The 17,701-nt window shown below is 36.0% G+C and overlaps 2 protein-coding genes across 3 annotated transcripts; one reads left to right on the top strand and one right to left on the bottom strand.

The window, feature by feature from the left end:
• The first annotated feature begins 3,285 nt into the window (after nucleotides 1-3,285).
• On the top strand, nucleotides 3,286-8,052 carry LOC110017883 (beta-glucuronosyltransferase GlcAT14A-like). The gene is made up of 4 exons (XM_020715037.1): nucleotides 3,286-4,120; nucleotides 6,889-6,964; nucleotides 7,078-7,193; nucleotides 7,281-8,052. The coding sequence occupies exons 1-4, from the start codon at nucleotides 3,622-3,624 to the stop codon at nucleotides 7,796-7,798; spliced, it is 1,209 nt and encodes a 402-aa protein (XP_020570696.1). The 5' UTR covers nucleotides 3,286-3,621; the 3' UTR covers nucleotides 7,799-8,052.
• Nucleotides 8,053-9,409: 1,357 nt separating this feature from the next.
• Nucleotides 9,410-17,371, bottom strand: LOC110033090. Of its 2 annotated transcripts, XM_020736966.1 has the most exons (7): nucleotides 16,895-17,371; nucleotides 12,863-12,941; nucleotides 12,326-12,510; nucleotides 11,776-12,176; nucleotides 11,591-11,682; nucleotides 10,097-10,354; nucleotides 9,410-9,797 (listed from the first exon to the last, which is right to left on the bottom strand). In XM_020736966.1, the coding sequence occupies exons 1-7, from the start codon at nucleotides 17,304-17,306 to the stop codon at nucleotides 9,638-9,640; spliced, it is 1,587 nt and encodes a 528-aa protein (XP_020592625.1). In that variant the 5' UTR covers nucleotides 17,307-17,371; the 3' UTR covers nucleotides 9,410-9,637. The 2 variants fall into 2 exon arrangements, with proteins under 2 accessions (XP_020592625.1, XP_020592616.1); XM_020736957.1 differs by having other exon boundaries at nucleotides 9,411-9,797; nucleotides 11,591-12,176.
• Between the last annotated feature and the right edge of the window lie 330 nt (nucleotides 17,372-17,701).

Genomic DNA, 17,701 nt, shown 5'->3' with positions numbered 1-17,701 from the left:
CCAAGCTTCTGCCGCCACTGCCAACAATGGGCTGCCTCTTACTCGTTACAATGAAGCACTATTGAATTTGAGACCAAAGTTGCAGAGCAACAAAGTATCGTGTTGAACAATGACCAATGTTGCAGAGTAATAAAGCATATTGCTGAACAACAAGCAATGTTGTCGAGTAGCGAAGCACTGTGCATAGTAACAACCAACATTACAGAGCAACGAAGCACTATGCGGAATAACGGTCAACTTCTCATAGCAACAAAGCAAGTTACATGGAAAGTGTCCGTCTCGAACACCACACAATGAAGCCCTTGGAGAATAATGCACAAAAGTTCTCATCCTTCATCAGTGCCTGGTCCGACTCGAACAGCCCCATCCCTACTGCAGAAAAGAATAGTAGGAACCATCCAGTTTCATGGTCGACTTATGGCCGAAATGGAGTTTCCCGTTTGGGTCTCAGCAAAGTAGCTCCTGCCATAATCTCTTGAATGAAATTCCCTCTCTTCGGGAATCTCAGCTTCAAGAACTTGGGGTAATCGGGATCAATGAAGGGGTCCTGTTCCCTGCCGTTGGAAAAATTGTAAAGCCGATAATCGAAAGACAGACGAGCAATGGGGGCCGAGGAGGGAGAAGCCCTTCTTCTTTAAAAATGATGCAGTCTGTTGTTGGACGTCGAACAAAGGAGCGGGGAGGTTCAATCGGACTTCTCAGGCAAGAGAAACGATGTCGTCGCGACGACCGGAGGGAACAAAGTAATATGGTATGCCGGCAATTACGACAGCGTCTCGAGCGGCGAAGGCGATGATGTCGGCAAAGGAGACAATGAGAGGGCATAGTTTCTCAAGTTGGAGCTTAGCAGCATCGATCAATTCCTCTCCGGCGGCGGGGCAAGATAATTTATAAATGTCGTTTACGGAGTTTGTCATCTGTGAACACTGGTGTAATGAAGAGCAGGAGGAGGAGGAAGCCGGTGATCAGGCAAGCCATTGAGTTGTAGAGCACAGTAAAGGAGGTGACGTCCCCTTCTCCTAGATAAGAGCAGCAGGTCTCCGGCTATTGACAATTAGGAAGGAGACTTGTTTTAGTTTTATTTGTCGCTATCCTCTGCTTAGCAAAGTAGACGTGATGGAACAGAATGGGGAATGCCGCTCAGCAACTGAAGATAACTACGTAGCCTATCCTGATAACAAATGACGTTTGGTTTGGTGTAAAGACAAATTAGTTGCTTAATGACCATTAATGTTTTCAACTTTTTTGTGATTATATGTTGATCTTAGGAATTTTTACTGCTTAAGATCTGATTTAAAATTTTTATTATATTAATTAAGAGCTGATTTAAATGAATTTGATGAGAATTGGGGGCGATTTAGGGATTTTAGGTATTTAGGAGCAATTTAGGAATTTTGTCAAATTTAGGGGTAGAAGGCCAAAGATGGGTGTTTAAGTGGAATTGGAGATTATTGAAGATGCTAATCATAATATTACCCTTCTGGTGCCATAAGACTAAGAGGAATCCCATTATGAATCCTACATGTGTTGGTTCTGGCCACCTAAGCCAAAGGCTAAGACCTTGGGGACAACCCACATGAGTTTCCAAAAGAGCTGGGAAAGGTCAAAGGTGACTGATTTTAGGGCTTTGGAAATGTGTGTTAGGGGTTCAAAATGTTTGTGTGTGTAGATCAGACCAAGACCAAAAACTAAGTCACCCAGGGCTAACCCTAAGGCCTGACAATCCTATGGGAACTCTGCTTGAGCTCCCCCATGTTGGTTCTATCCCACTAAGTGGTAGAGAGAAAAACAATGCATGTGAAACTCCAAGAAGAGTAAACTGATGTTTAGAATTTCTACTGGGTAGGGTTCCATTACTAGTCCTCTAGAATAGTTAACAGAAAAGTTCTATGATTAGATCTTAGGCTCATAAGTAAGAAAGACTAGACCTCAACAAAAGTAAGGCTAACAAGCTTCTCCTTGTGCGTTATGATTTTAATTCATTCTAACTGCATTAATTACTTTAATTGATTATTAAAGTAAATCATGAAAAATCCTCTCATTTCTTAAACACTCAAGTAGTGAAATTCATACATTTGAGTGAAATAAATTATTTATTATTTGTCAAGAAAAATATGAATCAAATTAAAATTTTATCTCCCATATAATCTAGACCAAAGATGTGTTGTTTTGAAATTGATAAATGATTATGCATAATATATGAATAATTTAAATTACTTAAGAAAAATATTTAATTATCTTAAAAAATTTATTGTTGAGAAAATTTAATTTGAACCTATCAAGTTTTTTCAACAAAACTCCTCTCAAATTCACTTGTGGAGGTCAAAACCTATAAGGAAGAAGGTCACATTTTCTTAAATTTCTCAATAACATAACTAAAGATGAAAGTATTTGTCAAGGAATCTTTTTTAAGACAATAATTATGATAATTATTTTCCAACACACAACCCTAATATGTAAACCTAATCATGCCCGTCACTTGACATGTTCCAAGCATCTGTCAGCTTCCAGAACATTATGCTATGCACCTAGGATAGCTTCGCTCAATGCAAAGTAAAATTTTTAACCAAGGTTATTTTCTTGCTTAAATTGGTTTAGTAAATCTAAATGATATTTGTCTTTACCAAGAATTTTGAAGGACTTTTATTTCCATCATTTTTGAGATCATCCATTACTAATGGCCATCAAGAAGTCTCAAACTTCACTCATTTTTCTTATTTCATGCCCACCTTTTAAAAACCCACTGTAGATGTTATTCTTTCACTTATTGAATAGAAAATAACTAATGGTTGGATCTCATGGTGGATGAAGCCAACTTTGTGAAGGAACTTTATAATTTTATGTATCTATTCCATGCACTTATTTGTTTATCCTACCTTAACTTTCTTTTATTTTTTTCAAACATTTTAATTTTTTAAAGAACTAATGGATGATGATAAAAGCGTTGTTCATAAAATGCTAATTCTTGAAATTAGAAGCCTTTATTCAATATAAATTAACGATCCAAGGTGTAAAACTACTTTCATGTTTGGTTGCATATTGATAAAAAATATAAATATTTTGAAAGAAACATTTTTTTAAAAAGGTGTTAATGTATTTGTGGAATTAAAATATCAAATCAGTTTTGAATTGCATTCGATTAAAGAGTCATAAGTTGTAAAAAAGTGTACTAATTATGCTTCAACCTTCAAATAAATAATGCTCCACTATTCAGATGCTTATAAGAAAAGAAATAATTTTCTATATATTTTCACCTATCCTTCTTAACGTTGGCGTATTAAATTTTGTTTAATTGTTATGTGAAACTGCTAAGAAGTATTTTAGAGAGAGAGAGGGAGAGAGAGGGAGAGAGAGGGTGCACGGGGAAGCGGTGGGAGAGCAGCCGGAGAGACGGACGGAGGCGAGTGGAGTCGGCAGACATTAGCAGAGCCCTAAATACCTACCACACGAAAAGCCCATGGCAACGATCGTCTTCGGCCACTGAAGCTACCACACGAAAATCCCATGGCAACGAGATCCAGCAGAGCCCTAGCCCCTATTGGCGAAGCTTCATGCTTTTCCCGACGCGATCCTTCCTGATTCTCTACTCTTTCAGCCCTAATACTTCCGTACGCTTGCGGCATGGCTGGAGAGAAGTGGCTCTTTCCCATCATCTCCGTCTCCTTCGTTACTGTTCTACTCATCCTGTCCGCCATCTCCGGCTTCACGGCATCATCTGCCTTCTTTTCCCGCCAGCCGGACCCCATCTATGTCCTACACGGGCCGCGCCACCCCCCGGCGTTCGCGTATTACATATCTGGATCCCGGGGAGACGGCCCCCGGATGCTCCGGCTATTGCTCGCCATCTACCACCCGAGGAACCGCTACCTTCTCCACCTCTCACATGATGCGTCCGAAGCCGAGCGTATCGCGCTGGCATCGGCGACAAAGCTGGCGGTTCCGGCGGCTAGAGCGTTTGGGAACGTTGACGTGGTGGGGAAAGCGGGCGCGATGACGTACATGGGGCCTTCGGGGCTTGCGGCGACACTGCATGCGGCTGCAGTGCTTCTGCGGTTGGATAAAGGGTGGGATTGGTTCGTGACACTTAGTGCTGAAGATTATCCACTCGTCACTCAGGATGGTAAGTGATTCGTTGCTTCATTGAAAGCTTTCTTTTTTTTATTATTATTATTATTATGATTGATCTGGGTGTTGATGCTTATCAATGATTTAAGTAAAGGTTAACCTTGGGCTGATACAAGTTATCTATTAAATTCATATGGCCAGAATACGTTCAGAATCAATTTAATCGGAAAACAAAAAAAATCATGAGCTAATGATGCGAAATGCATCAGTAATGAAGTTCCAATGGGCGGTGGACATTTTATCTAAAATGAAAGTATATGTGTAAAAGCCATACAAATAAACATTTCGCATTTAAAATGAACCATGAAAGTGATGAAATAAGCAAGAAAAGACACAAGTTTTTACATGGTTCATCCAACATTCTATATACCCATGTAAGGATCTTTGCTTTAGATTCTAGCATACCCTTCCTTTGCTTCCATGGCCGGTGGAGAGACTCTTACACATCCTACTCTGGTTTAGGGCAAGTAAAACCCACTACAAAATCACCTTCTCGTAAGGAAGCTCTCCCACCAGATCTACCAACCGAGAATTGGCCACCAAATGAAAGAATACAGCACTAGAGAAATATAAAAAACTAGACTGCTTACAGGGGTTCTCTCTCCTTTGTTGAGCTCAATTGGAGTAGCATATCTTCAACAATACTTTTATTTTTCAAAGGAAATACACTCTTGATTTGATTTGCTCAAAGAGGCTGAAAAAGTATGATGTAAAACTATGGTTGCTACACTTGAAAAAGATTGGAAGTAGAAAGGCAATGGTGATGAGCTAATTATTGATAAAGAAAGATGTTAACGGTTGGTAAAGAATTTCATTTTTCTATCACTAACTATACCAAACATTATAAATGCAGCGCGTGGTAAGTCAGTAGTGCATTCCCCATTCGAAGGAACTTATGTTTTTGTAAACTATATATTGAAATATCTTAAAGGAAGTCCAGGAAGAGGCTTAATGTTTCAAAAAACACAAAAAGATAGCAACATAAGGTGGTACATCGATTGAGATTGGACATGAGGTAAGAATAACAAATCCATTTCAGGTTTTTGTGGTGAAATTGTCATATGGAGGAAAAAAACAAAAGCAGCGGCTAGTAGTGTTGAATTAGAATTTCATGTCATTGCGCTAAGAGTTTGTAAAGATATATGGCCAGACAGGCTTACTAATAATAATACATCTCCTATAACCCTTTATAGTGACAGTAAAGATGACTGTTCAAGGATTGATCATTCATTTATAAAAACAGGGATGGAAGAGGGTGGAATAAACTTATGTTGTATTCCTAATCCTATATAAAACCCCGATGCTATCAAAAAAATTCTCTACACTGCTGCTATTATTTCCTGTTAATGGAAGTGAATTCTCACCTTTTATTTTTCTTGAAAGCATATATAATTTTTTTAATGGAAGCATATGTAATTTATTTAATTTCTATTATAGTTTCTTTACCGTTTTGGATGTAAATTTGTATAATTACATCAAGCTCAAAAGAAACGATATGAGAAAATTTCCTTTGAGAAATTATATTTTATTCGCATTTGAAAGTGTTCTTCTGAATGATGGATGTTAACTCTGTTATAACAATAATAAAACCCCTGTTATATTATTCATTTCACTAGTAAACAACCTTACAGTTTTTGCTTAATATTTCTCTGTTTGGACTTCTAAAGCAATACATTTTACTCTTGCAGGGTAGAAAATATCTAAGATAACTATAAGACATGAAAAAATACACAAAATCCAGCACTGGTCTTTGGAATATATTTTTAATTACTAAAACTAGTTGTATTTACATTTAATTTTGGTCAAATATTTGTGACTCGAAATACAATTATATAGGGACCATATATGTATAGATTCAATATAGATCTATAGGTTTATTTAATTGTATATTATTTTTCTTGTGTATAGCTTTTCAATGTAGATTACATCTCTATTTACATCGGTTGTGTTAAAGCTGTTTAATTGCACAATGTATAATCCTTGCCTTTATATCTTTAATCAATGTAAAGTTTGTTATTATGATGGGTTATAGCTTTTGTTTTATTCTCTTTTGTGATATGTTATTATCATATATTGTGGTTTTTTCGTTATAAACTTTTGTGTTATGGTTGTAGTGACAAATCTTTGTTATGCTACTCTTTTATTTTAAATTTTTTTTTTTGTATAAACTGTTATATCAACCACTATTATAATTGTTGGAATACTTCTTGAATGTATCGTGATCAAATCCTGTTAAAATTTTATTTGAACATTATTTGAAACCTATTTGAACCATGTTTGAATATTGCTAAAGTCATCTTCTAACCTTATTTGAACCTTAAATCTTATTTGAATTATGTTCTAACATAATTTGGACCTTGCTCTTATATTATTTAAATCCTATTTGAATCATGTTCAAGTTTTTGGATTTGGAATTGCTTGAATTTTGTTCGATATTTATTCAAACTCTACACTAATTTTGTTCAAACCATGCTCAAATAAGATTCAAGTTCCTGTAAGATTAGAATTTTCTTTGAATTATGTTTAAATTGTTGTTGGTCATGATCCATGAGAATTAAACACTTAGCGGTCAAAAAGTGAGTATTTTGATAAAAAAACAATCTTTCAGGCATATTCTCTAAGAAAAATAAACGTGACATATTTCTTTAATTTTTACTATTAGTCAAATTTAACAACATTTTCTTTTTGGAACTAGATACTGTGTGTGTGTGTGTTGCAAATTAATTAATTTTGCTGAGAAAGGAGTTTATTGTTTCTTTTCAGATTTGATCCATGTTTTCTCCTCTATGCCAAGAGATCTTAACTTTATAGATCACACAAGCGACCTTGGTTGGAAAGAGTACGTGCACTTCTTTTTTTTCTTTTCGGTTTGGATTTGGTATAATTGGTCTTCTCAACAAAATTAGCCCTTCCCAGTTTTGATGTGAAGCTAATGCAGTTGATTTAGTGCAGGTCTCAGAGGGTGCATCCAATAATAGTTGATGCGGGCATTTACTTGTCGAAAAGATCTCAATACTTCCAGGCTTCTGAGAAGCGCAAGACCCCCGAGTCTTTCAAATTCTTCACAGGCAAGCCTTTATCTTCTCACAGTTCCAGCATTAATTACTCTTTTGTTCTTTTCTTGGTTTCAGCCCACAATGCATCTCATCTTCCAGGTTCCCCATGGGTAATTCTCAGCCGATCCTTCATAGAGCACTGCATTTTAGGTTGGGATAATCTTCCCAGAACGCTTCTTTTATACTTCACAAACGTGCTCTTATCCCAAGAAGCCTACTTCCACTCGACTATCTGCAACTCCATCGACTTCCAGAATAAGACAGTGAACAATGACCTCAGATACAAGGAATGGGACAATCCCCCCCAGATGGAGCCTCTATTTCTAAACGATACCAATTTTGATAAAATGGTGGACAGTGGGCTGCCATTTTCAAGGAAGTTTCGCGAGGATGATGTTGTGCTCGATAGTATCGACAAACAAATACTCGATCGAAAATACCATCGGGTGACTCCAGGTGCATGGTGCTCTGCAAAGAGAGGCTGGTGGTCTGATCCTTGCTCGCAATGGAAGAATGTTAATTTGGTCAGGCCTGGAGCACAGGCTGAGAAATTTGGGGATTTTATGAAGAGACTGCTGGAGGAATGGAGTTCTGGATCAAACTCATGTAGGTTATAGAGATAACATACAAGACATACTGCTTAAGAAAGCAGCTGTTTCTGCTTCTAGCGATGTCTGTCTTTAGCCTTTTTTTTTTCATTATTTTTTCTTGGATTCAGCGTAGAAGGGGGTGATACTAAGGTATGATTCTTTTGTCGCACAGTTGGGCTGGTTTAGCCACAGTTTGTTATTGTAAGATTATTTCATAGGTTTATTATGGTACGTTTATCATCTTTCGAGTTCTTTTATGTAAATGTGTAAATTAACAAGCAGACATGTTCAACTATGTAAGCACTAATGTTGCCTATACCTGAAGGATTTAAAATATGAACAAGGGCACACTACACCCATAATCCGTAGGTTAATATAAAAATGAATATCCTTAATTCAATGATTTAAGGAGGAATGCATTGTTTAAATAAAGATGTGCGAGCACATTGTCTATAAACAGCTCAATATTTTAAAGCAAAAGTTTTTATTTAGAACAGAATATCAATTAAGCTTCCATCGATTGATTTTTGAAAGTGAGATTGTTAAGAATCAACGTTAATTTAAAAGTTATGCATGCATGTACTTTGCTTGTTTGCTTGCAGCAGCTGCAGAACCAAACATTTTCCAAATAAAGAAGTTCTATTTTAATCACTAGATGCAAATCATTTTACTTCGCTGCACGCGTAAAGCATTAGCTGATAATTGCTCTGCCCAACCATCATTGATTTTGTTAGGCAAAAGTCGTGCTATGTGGAAGTTAGTGTAATAACATTCATAAAAATTTAAAGGACATTACATGCATACCGCTTAATTCTTATATATTTACGTATCTAGCATACAAATTTTCAGATTTACGAGCACAGTACCTAAATCTTTAATATTATACCAAATACACCACTTCTTTTAGCTTTTTAAAAGTGATAACAACTTTTTTTTTGCATAGGTTTATGATATCAATTTGTTATAAATGTAAATATCAAACTTTGGGCAGTAAATATGTGAATACATAAGAATTGTGGCATGTATGTAAATTTCCCAAATAACACCCTAACCAATCCAAACAATGATAAATTATCCACTAACTTTTTAAGAATGGGATAGGCCATGTAAAATTTTTTTACATTATAATACATCTAGAATAATTTTAACGTGTCTAATTTCTAAAACATTGAATAATCTAAAATCAAAGCTTGCAAGCAGAAGAATTGAAAATTAATTGAATGAAAAATGAAAAATATGATCTGGGGTTTTATAATGAATTTTGATAGTTGAGTGAATTTGAAAATGGATGAAACAAAGTGGCTGATTTGTAAATAGCAAGTTTCGGGTGGTACGTATGTATTTGCCCCTTTTTCTTCTACAGAAAGGGTCAGTATTTGAAATGACATAACTAGGACCATAATGAATCAGATCACGCTCTAAATGGTCCCCCTTTTCCTCAGTCCCATAGCCTTCATATTATATAGGAGCCAGTAGATCTAAAATGCTCACCAGATTGTGTCCGGTACAGAAGATTTGTGTGCTTTTCAGGAGTGGTGTAAAATTTAATGATGGCTAGATTTGATCGTAATTATGCATTTTAGATAAAGACTCCAACAGCTTTTTAGCTATATGCCTACATAACTCCTAGATCAAGTATTTTCAGAAATTTTTTGGCTGAGTAAAGCAGTATGGCATATAGTCACAGTCATTATCATCTTTCTTCTTTTGTATAGCATAGTACACCTTCGCAGTCATCCCAAGGCATTCTTTGTCAACAAATTAAACAATATGGCATATAAAATACTTTCAATAATTCAAAATGGTAATAAATAATTCTGTCACGACTACGAGTTACATAAAATATAGGCAGATGACAAATTTTTCTTATCTTCCGAGGAATGACAGAGACATTCCTTGCAAAGAAGTGCATGAATGCGGAAGTTTGGCAATTGATGATTTCAATGATCTTCTAAGTTCTTCTATCTCACGATTCATCATGTACACTTCTTCGGTTCCAGTCCTGCCTGACCAATCTTTATTAATCCTAAATACAAAAAGTTAAATGGGTAAATACCAAAATCTATAATAGATTAAAAAATAAAAAGTTTAACAGCAAATAATCCACCAATAGTATATGTAAGCATTTTTAGGAATGGCACCTAAACTTTACTTTTTATATGTATACTGCCCAAATCTCAAAAAGTGAAATATGCCATTTTCATGCATAGGTAAAATGGCATAAATGTTAAAATTGAAGTTTAGATATTAGATATGTAAATATATAGGAATTAAGTGGTAATATTAAATTGAGTAGAGATCAACAGAGGGGATTGTAGAACTTACATTGAATTGGCTTCTGTGGGAGTACTGCGATCAGAAAAAAGAACTTTAACGACAGGTTGCATATGCATTGCAGGAAGTTCTCTTGTTACAGTATTTTCATAGCAAAAGCCAGAGCAGCACCAAGCTCTTGAATTCAAGAGGACAATTTGCAGCATTGGGAACTTTGTCCTCAGATCACAAACCATAGTACGGAATGATAATTCATCTCGTGCTCCCTCAATTAGAAGATGTGAAAATATATTTTCCAGAGTATAATTCCTACTCAAAAAGAAAACTCAAGTCTTATCAGACCAAACACCACCCAATAAGAACGATGTATCATGTCTTAAAATAGATTTTATCACCAGCACTTAAGAGCACAAATTTATTGATCCAGTTTAATTTTCTGTAAAGGTTCAGCTTCAAACGTTATTTCCATGACAAGGAAACAAATTGTGACTCCTGTCAGCCATCAACAATAAACGAAACCTTCCCAATCATACGTAGAGAAAACTCGTGTTTACAGGAATCAATGTGGCAGTCCAAATACAAAAGAAATGAGATTATAAGAAAGAAACTAGACAACAAACCTGCAATGTAAGGGATGATACGGATAATAAAAAAATAAATTAGTTTCTTAGTTACGTTACAAGGCCCTGAACGAGTTAAATTGATTTAAGTGTGAGATAATGAGCAAATAAATTTATTTAAAAAGTGAGAGTACATAGCAAAAAATTTTAACAATTTTATTTTTATTTTAATTTAAATGCATTTGCTCAACCTTCAATCATTTTAACTCGAGCCAAGATCATACAATACAGCAATTTAATCCAACTTCTTGATATTTTGCCATCCCTTTCAACGTTGGAGTTTGTGATCCCATTAAGTTACAGTGAGCTTCTAATCTTCCTCTTTTTTTTCATAAACGGAATTGAAATCCAAACATTCCGCTTTAAAGGCATGGGACAAAAAGAGATTGATCTTCATAAATAATGATTGTGTTTAACCTGCATCTCTAGTTATTTGCAACTACTGTAGGAAGCTGATGATGAAGGCCTCTTTAAATCAAATTGCAGATAGTATCGTGTCTAGCTTAGAATGGGAAAATTATAGAGGTATTATCCAGGAATTTGGCGACCAAGGACCAGAGACATCAATATCATGTGATAATTGAAACCCTTGTAAATTGCCAGACCTAACAGACTTCGGTTTTATCCAGTGTAAATCATTGAGCGTGGATATTCTCATAAAGCATGAAGCATAGGTAAGATATAACAATATCATATGACTATAATAATATGTCAATTTTGAAAACAGGATACAATAATAGAATGAGGTGCATTTAGCAAGGATCGGGAAAATTTTTTTCTCAATGAGGCGGCTGATGCAGTCTCTACACGTGAGAGCCTTTCGGTTTAATTATAACATTTTTCACTGAATAATGTTGTATATAACAAACTACATCTGTTTAATAAATAAATGAAATATATTTATTTAAATTATAAGCATACTTACTTGAATGTATCATCAGGAGCACCAGCAGGAGTAGAAGTGGATATGTAACACTTAAATAATCGAATTCCACCAACTACTGGACCGGTTCTACCCTGTACACATGAATAAGAACCCAGAGGAGATGAACAATGTCTACAAGAAAATTCAAAGCACTCTACATCATTTGAAAGATTGGCAGGGGTAACCATAAAACCACTTCCATAAACTTTTAAAGATTGTTGGGCACTGTATGTTGATGCTTCAGATTCAGTTCTTCCATCAGCATGGCCAGATGTTTGTGCTTTCTCAGTGATGCAACAATAGAAGTCACATTTTGAAATCCTTTCACCAATAGCGTCTGTAAATGTTTTCTCATTACGTAGTGAAAAATGATTAAAATTAGGCTTCAAGCAATCCATGTTGATATCATTTTGTGCTCCAACCAAACCAAGCTGATTACTATAAGCATTTGAAGATAGATCCACTACATGTGCTTCAGTGCCTGGACATGCTCGTGATGCAACAAAATCACAACTCACAGCACTAGTATCATTGGATTCAGAATATTTCACTGTGAAATCTAAAGTGGCACTTTCCAAGACAGTACCTACAAAAATTGGAGTCATGAATTATCAGTGATTAAGCTCCATTACCAGCACTCATAATGGTATTCATTAACAAAGGTCCTCTGTTATTATAAACCAATATATCCTACTAGAAGCTCTATGAATCTCCAACAAATGATTAAATGAATACCTTCAAGATCATGCTCACAGACAGCAGCTGAAGCTCTATCTAACAAACACGTTCCCTCTTTAAAATCAAAAGTTTCCAAGTACTTAGATACCAACTTTTCACTTACTCCTCCAAATGAGCAACATCCCCCAAACCAATTATCAGCCACCTCTTGCCAATTCATTGATGGAACTTCCACAAAGTTTCTTTAAAGATAAACATTGCATGGTTAAAAAGAGATTAAATTTTCATCTATCTAAATATTAAAACTTCCAAAATGCAGTGCGCACATCTAATAAATATCATAATTTCAACAATAAAGAATGCCAAACACATTGCAACTTCAAAAGAAGAAAAATAATATAATAAAAAAAGTTTGATGGAAGATAATTAGCAAAAAATAATATGAAAAAAGATAATAAGAGAATCCTAGTTAGATTTCCTCAGTAAGATAAAACTTTCGTTACCAAATTACAAAAGAATTTCCTGGTAGTTCAATGATTCTCCCACTTAACTATTTCTCTATAGCTGGCTTTCTTCATAACATAATACTATTACCTGAGAGGTTGCCTGGTTAACTTTGTTGAGCAGGACTTGCAGAAAAAATTCACCCCTTCAGAAGAAAATTTCTCTATATCTGAATCACTAAAATAAAATTAGAGGCAGAGAAAAAAAAATTAATAATTTGAAAAGGTAACCCTGAACGCAGACAAATCAACTGGTGACCTCATTTGCCATTCATGGAAATTAAACATCACGCATTAGATGGTAAAAACTTCAGTTTGGTTTTTGAAAAATTTTGAAGTGACAATTGCCGCCAACATTGATAAAGTTTTATGAAAAAATAGCATGTACGTGGGAACAAAAAGTTGGTTCTTAGCTAAAATTTTAATTTCTTTATATATGCAGCAAGCCATACCAACTCTCTGCTCTAGCACCAAATCCCTGTTGCAACTCTATCTTCCCAGCATAATCAGACTTGGTAGCTATAATTGTTCTTAGCTTTAGTTACATCCCCAGTTTAGCAACTTGTCACATGAATGTGGGGTGGTTTATATCCTGTAGAGGCAATGGAATGGAATTCAGGAATTATGATTTAATTTTGCTCATTGCAACAACCCTTCTTCTCTTCTTCCTCTTCGTGCTCCATTTTGGCATTAGAGCCATGTTCAACGGTTGCAAGCAACCAATTCGCAAGCAACCAATTCACGACACCAACCGTAACTGCAAAACGTGGTGTGAGGTATAGTCAACTTTCACATACAAATTGAAAATATTTGTCAGGAACAGTAGCAATCTCGCACTGGCAACAACACTAGTGAACCTGACAGCCTAACAACAGCGTCAGATACAGACTTGTTAGTTATAATTGTTCTTAGCTTTTGTTATTTCTTATTTCCCCAGTTTAGTTGTTATTTCCCCAGTTTAGCAACTTGTCACACGAATGTGGTGTGGTTTATATCCTATAGAGACAATGGAATCGAATTCAGGAATTATGATTTAATTTTGCTCATTGCAACAAAGTAAAATTTCCTTCTCTTCTTTCTTCCTCTACTAGCTCCATTGTGGCATCAAAGCCATGTTCAATGGTTGCAATCAACCAATTGACGACATCAACCGTAACTGCAAAACGTTGTGTGAGGCATAGTCAACTTTCACATATAAATTAAAAATATTTGTCAAGAGCAGTAGCAATCTCGCACTGGCAACAACACTATTGAACCTGCCAACCATAACATCAGCGTCACATATAAGCTTATTAGTTATAATTGTTCTTAGCTTTTGTTACTTCCCCGGTTTATCAACTTGTCACACGAATGTGGTGTGGTTTATATCCTATAGAGGCAATGGCATGGAATTCAGGAATTATGATTTAATTTTGCTCATTGCAACAAAGTAAAATTTTGTTCTCTTCTTCTTCCACTTCGTGCTCCATTTAAGCCATGTTCATTGGTTGCAAGAAACCAATTGACGACACCAACCGTAACTGCAAAACGTTGTGTAAAGTATAGTCAACTTTCACATATAAATTAAAAATATTTGTCAGGAACAATAGCAATCTCGCACTGGCAACAACACTAGGGAACGGTGTGAACCTGACAACCATAACAACAACATCAGATACAAACTTATTAGTTATTTGTACTTAGCTTTTGTTATTACCCCAGTTTAGCAACTTGTCACACGAATGCGGTGTGGTTTATATCCTGTAGAGACAATGGAATGGAATTCAGGAATTATGATTTAATTTTGCTCATTGCAACAAAGTAAAATTTCTTTCTCTTCTTCTTCCACTACGTGCTCCATTTTGGCATCAAAGCCATGTTCAATGGTTGCAAGCAACCAATTGGCGACATCAACGCAAAATGTTGTGTGAGGCATAGTCAACTTTCACATATAAATTAAAAATATTTGTCAGGAACAGTAGCAATCTCGCACTGGCAACAACACTAGTGAACCTGCCAACCATAACATCAGTGTCAGATATAAACTTATTAGTTAGAATTGATCTTAGCTTTTGTTACTTTCCCAGTTCATCAACTTGTCACACGAATGTGGTGTGGTTTATATCCTATAGAGGCAAATGAATGGAATTCAGGAATTATGATTTAATTTAGCTCATTGCAACAAAGTAAAATTTCCTTCTCTTCTTCTTCTGCTTCGTGCTCCATTTTGGCATCAGAGCCATGTTCATTGGTTGCAAGCAACCAATTGGCGACACCAACCGTAACTGCAAAACGTTGTGTGAGGTAAGTCAACTTTCACATATAAATTAAAAATATTTGTCAGGAACAGTAGCAATCTCGCACTGGCAACAACACTAGTGAACCTGACAACCATAACAGCAGCGAGGAAGGCTGCCATAGCGAATCAAGCTCAGTGGCACACCCAAATACATGATCAACTAATTTATCCAAAAAAAGACTACTACCCTCTTCGACAAATTGCTCATTTAAATTTCATTTATGTTACAAAAATGGCTCTCCAAGATAATGTGCCTCAACGACGATGATACTAGGAGCACGGACCAAATGATTTAATGTAAAGATAGAAATCCCTTCATTGATAGTTATCTTAACATTAAATCATTCTTTGAGTATGTGGGCTCTCCACCAAAATAATAATAATAATAATACTAATAAGAATGAGTCAAATATGTAACTTGCAAATCAAAGGCACAATATAAAGGCCTGGTGGACCGAACTAATGCAATCTCACCATCGAGAGGGAAATGGCAACATCTATAACTTAAACTGCATGAAATAGCTTTTGCGAGGTCACTTCCAACCATCCAATTACAAACAAATGCTATATCGACAATACCAAAGGTGCACTCAAGAGCATCTTTCTGTCAACACATAGCCAAAGTATTTTACCACATCAGTGCTTGCAATAACCTCGATGAAATGAATCTCCATAATTTTCATTTCGGCACCTATATGCCATAAGAGTGTAATAAAAAGCTCGAGTTCAACATGGTTCTTTCAAGTTTCAAGACAGGTTCATACATCTTTCTTCCATATTATTCATTCTAGCACTTGCATGCCATAAGAGTTCCAAGTCACCAATTCTTCCAAACGGTTCACAATTAGATTCTATCTTGAACACAAGTGCTCTATTTGTTAGATCAATCCCAGTTAAAAAAATTATATACTATAAATTACATCCTCATGATCAAATATAGCCATAGTCATGACAGGTATGCAGGTAGTGGAGCATAAGGACAAAATGAATGTTGAAAGATCACTCATCTTCGGCATCTAACCAGTAGTTGAAGAGTTCTTAATATATGTTTCTTTTACAAAATTCTCCGTATTGCTATCTCATTATACATCTGTGAAGAAGCTACACAGACAACATTCTACTCCACAGTCTAGCCAATTTTATCATACGAACTTCTGCATGACCAACAAAACTGTCAACTGATCTCTTACTCTTTCCATCCCATTTCACTAGGCCAATGTACTAGTCTAACAATCACAGAGTAGATCTTTTTCTCAAGGCAAAAAAGGAATGCATGGGTTTATAATCAACAACATTGACCCAACATCAAAATCATAACTTCTAATTTCATCTCCTGCCTTTTCTCACAGAGGTAAGATTGAATGAAACAAAATAGTACGGCACATCAAACTCAATATGTATTAAGCAGAAATTTATACTCGACAAGCAAAACCATGACAACAAATATCCAAGAGTTAATCTCCGAAGCAAGCTTCCCCGGAGTCTATTTGGTGGTCAGAATTGCTTTTCACATACTGGCTTTTTGATAAAAATTGTTTTGCCTTGTGTTACAAAATTTTTTTCAGTTTATAAAAATATTCATAAACAAGCTCATCATTCTGTGTTCTAGCGGTACAGTTCAATTCTGTGATTTCTCTAGCAAAAATTTTACAATTATATTGTCAATAATTTAAATAGAATACATATTAACTTCAAACAATAATATCTACTACTGTTTCACACCCAACTTTATAGACAGCTGCAGCCGCCCCAAACAAAATCAATAATAAGCACAGCGGCATTATCAGCTCGACGAGATCATAGGCAAATCAACCAAGCAAGCAGCCAAAACAAAAGTCACCTCACCAGAACCCATAGAAAGAGACAGGCTCCTATTGACCTCTATCCCAGGAGCGCTCCATAGCTCTGCCTCCACGGGATGATCCACTGGAAGAAGGAGAATAAGCTTTGCTTCGATATGGTCTCCCATCGCCTTGACTTCGACGGGGCATCCCGGATCAATCAGAACTCTAGGAACCGGTATCGAAAGGAATGATCTCCCGTTGCTAAAGGTTGCTTCGTCGTCAAGCCGCCAAGAAACAAGGAGGAGGGAACGGTCGAGCCTGAGCGAGCCCTCGAGAAAGCGGCAGACGGCAGAGGTATCGCCGATCTCTAGGTTGAAGAGGTAGAGACGGAGTATGGGGATATGAGCCAGACTTTCCCAAGTGAATCGCCAACGCCTGCCTGAGTTAGGGCTTTCGAATGGGAAGGAGCTCATCTTCCTCGCTTCGCCCTCCAGGAACACTCCTGCTCCTCTCCCGCCCAAATGGGATGACGGAAAGCTATGGGCTGGTCTAAATATTAATTAAGAGTATCAATATTTTTTAATAATAAATGGGATCAGATAAAATTAATTTGAAAGTTTGTTTACTAATATAACATAATTTAAATTTTTATTTAACTAAAAAAGAATTAATCAAATGTGATCAATCAAAATTAATTAGAAAGCATATACGTTGTAGAGGCAACTAGATGCTATGTTAACTTTAATGATAACTTATAAGATCTCCGATGATAGCTTCTTATACTAGACTATAATTATCGTTATTTTGACATTTATAATCTTGTGTTATAGCAAAATTATTATGTCACCTTATGCATTAGCTCCCAATC

This window comes from Phalaenopsis equestris, unplaced genomic scaffold (assembly GCF_001263595.1).
Source record: "Phalaenopsis equestris unplaced genomic scaffold, ASM126359v1 Scaffold000002, whole genome shotgun sequence".
NCBI classification, from domain to species: domain Eukaryota; kingdom Viridiplantae; phylum Streptophyta; class Magnoliopsida; order Asparagales; family Orchidaceae; genus Phalaenopsis; species Phalaenopsis equestris.
Note: the sequence above shows the minus strand (reverse complement) of the source record. Positions and strands in the feature narration are given on the sequence as shown.

Bases quoted from the DNA above. Each gene is read 5' to 3' on its own strand.
- LOC110017883 (XM_020715037.1), top strand. From the start codon at position 3,622: ATGGCTGGAGAGAAGTGGCTCTTTCCCATCATCTCCGTCTCCTTCGTT. The intron at 4,121-6,888 runs GTAAGTGATTCG...GTTTCTTTTCAG, and splicing joins TCCACTCGTCACTCAGGATG to ATTTGATCCATGTTTTCTCC. The intron at 7,194-7,280 runs GCAAGCCTTTAT...CTCATCTTCCAG, and splicing joins GTCTTTCAAATTCTTCACAG to GTTCCCCATGGGTAATTCTC.
- LOC110033090 (XM_020736957.1), bottom strand. From the start codon at position 17,306: ATGAGCTCCTTCCCATTCGAAAGCCCTAACTCAGGCAGGCGTTGGCGA. The intron at 12,942-16,894 runs GTGAGGTGACTT...TTAGTGATTCAG, and splicing joins GTCTCTTTCTATGGGTTCTG to ATATAGAGAAATTTTCTTCT. The intron at 10,355-11,590 runs GTAAGTATGCTT...CTTTTTGAGTAG, and splicing joins GCTCCTGATGATACATTCAA to GAATTATACTCTGGAAAATA.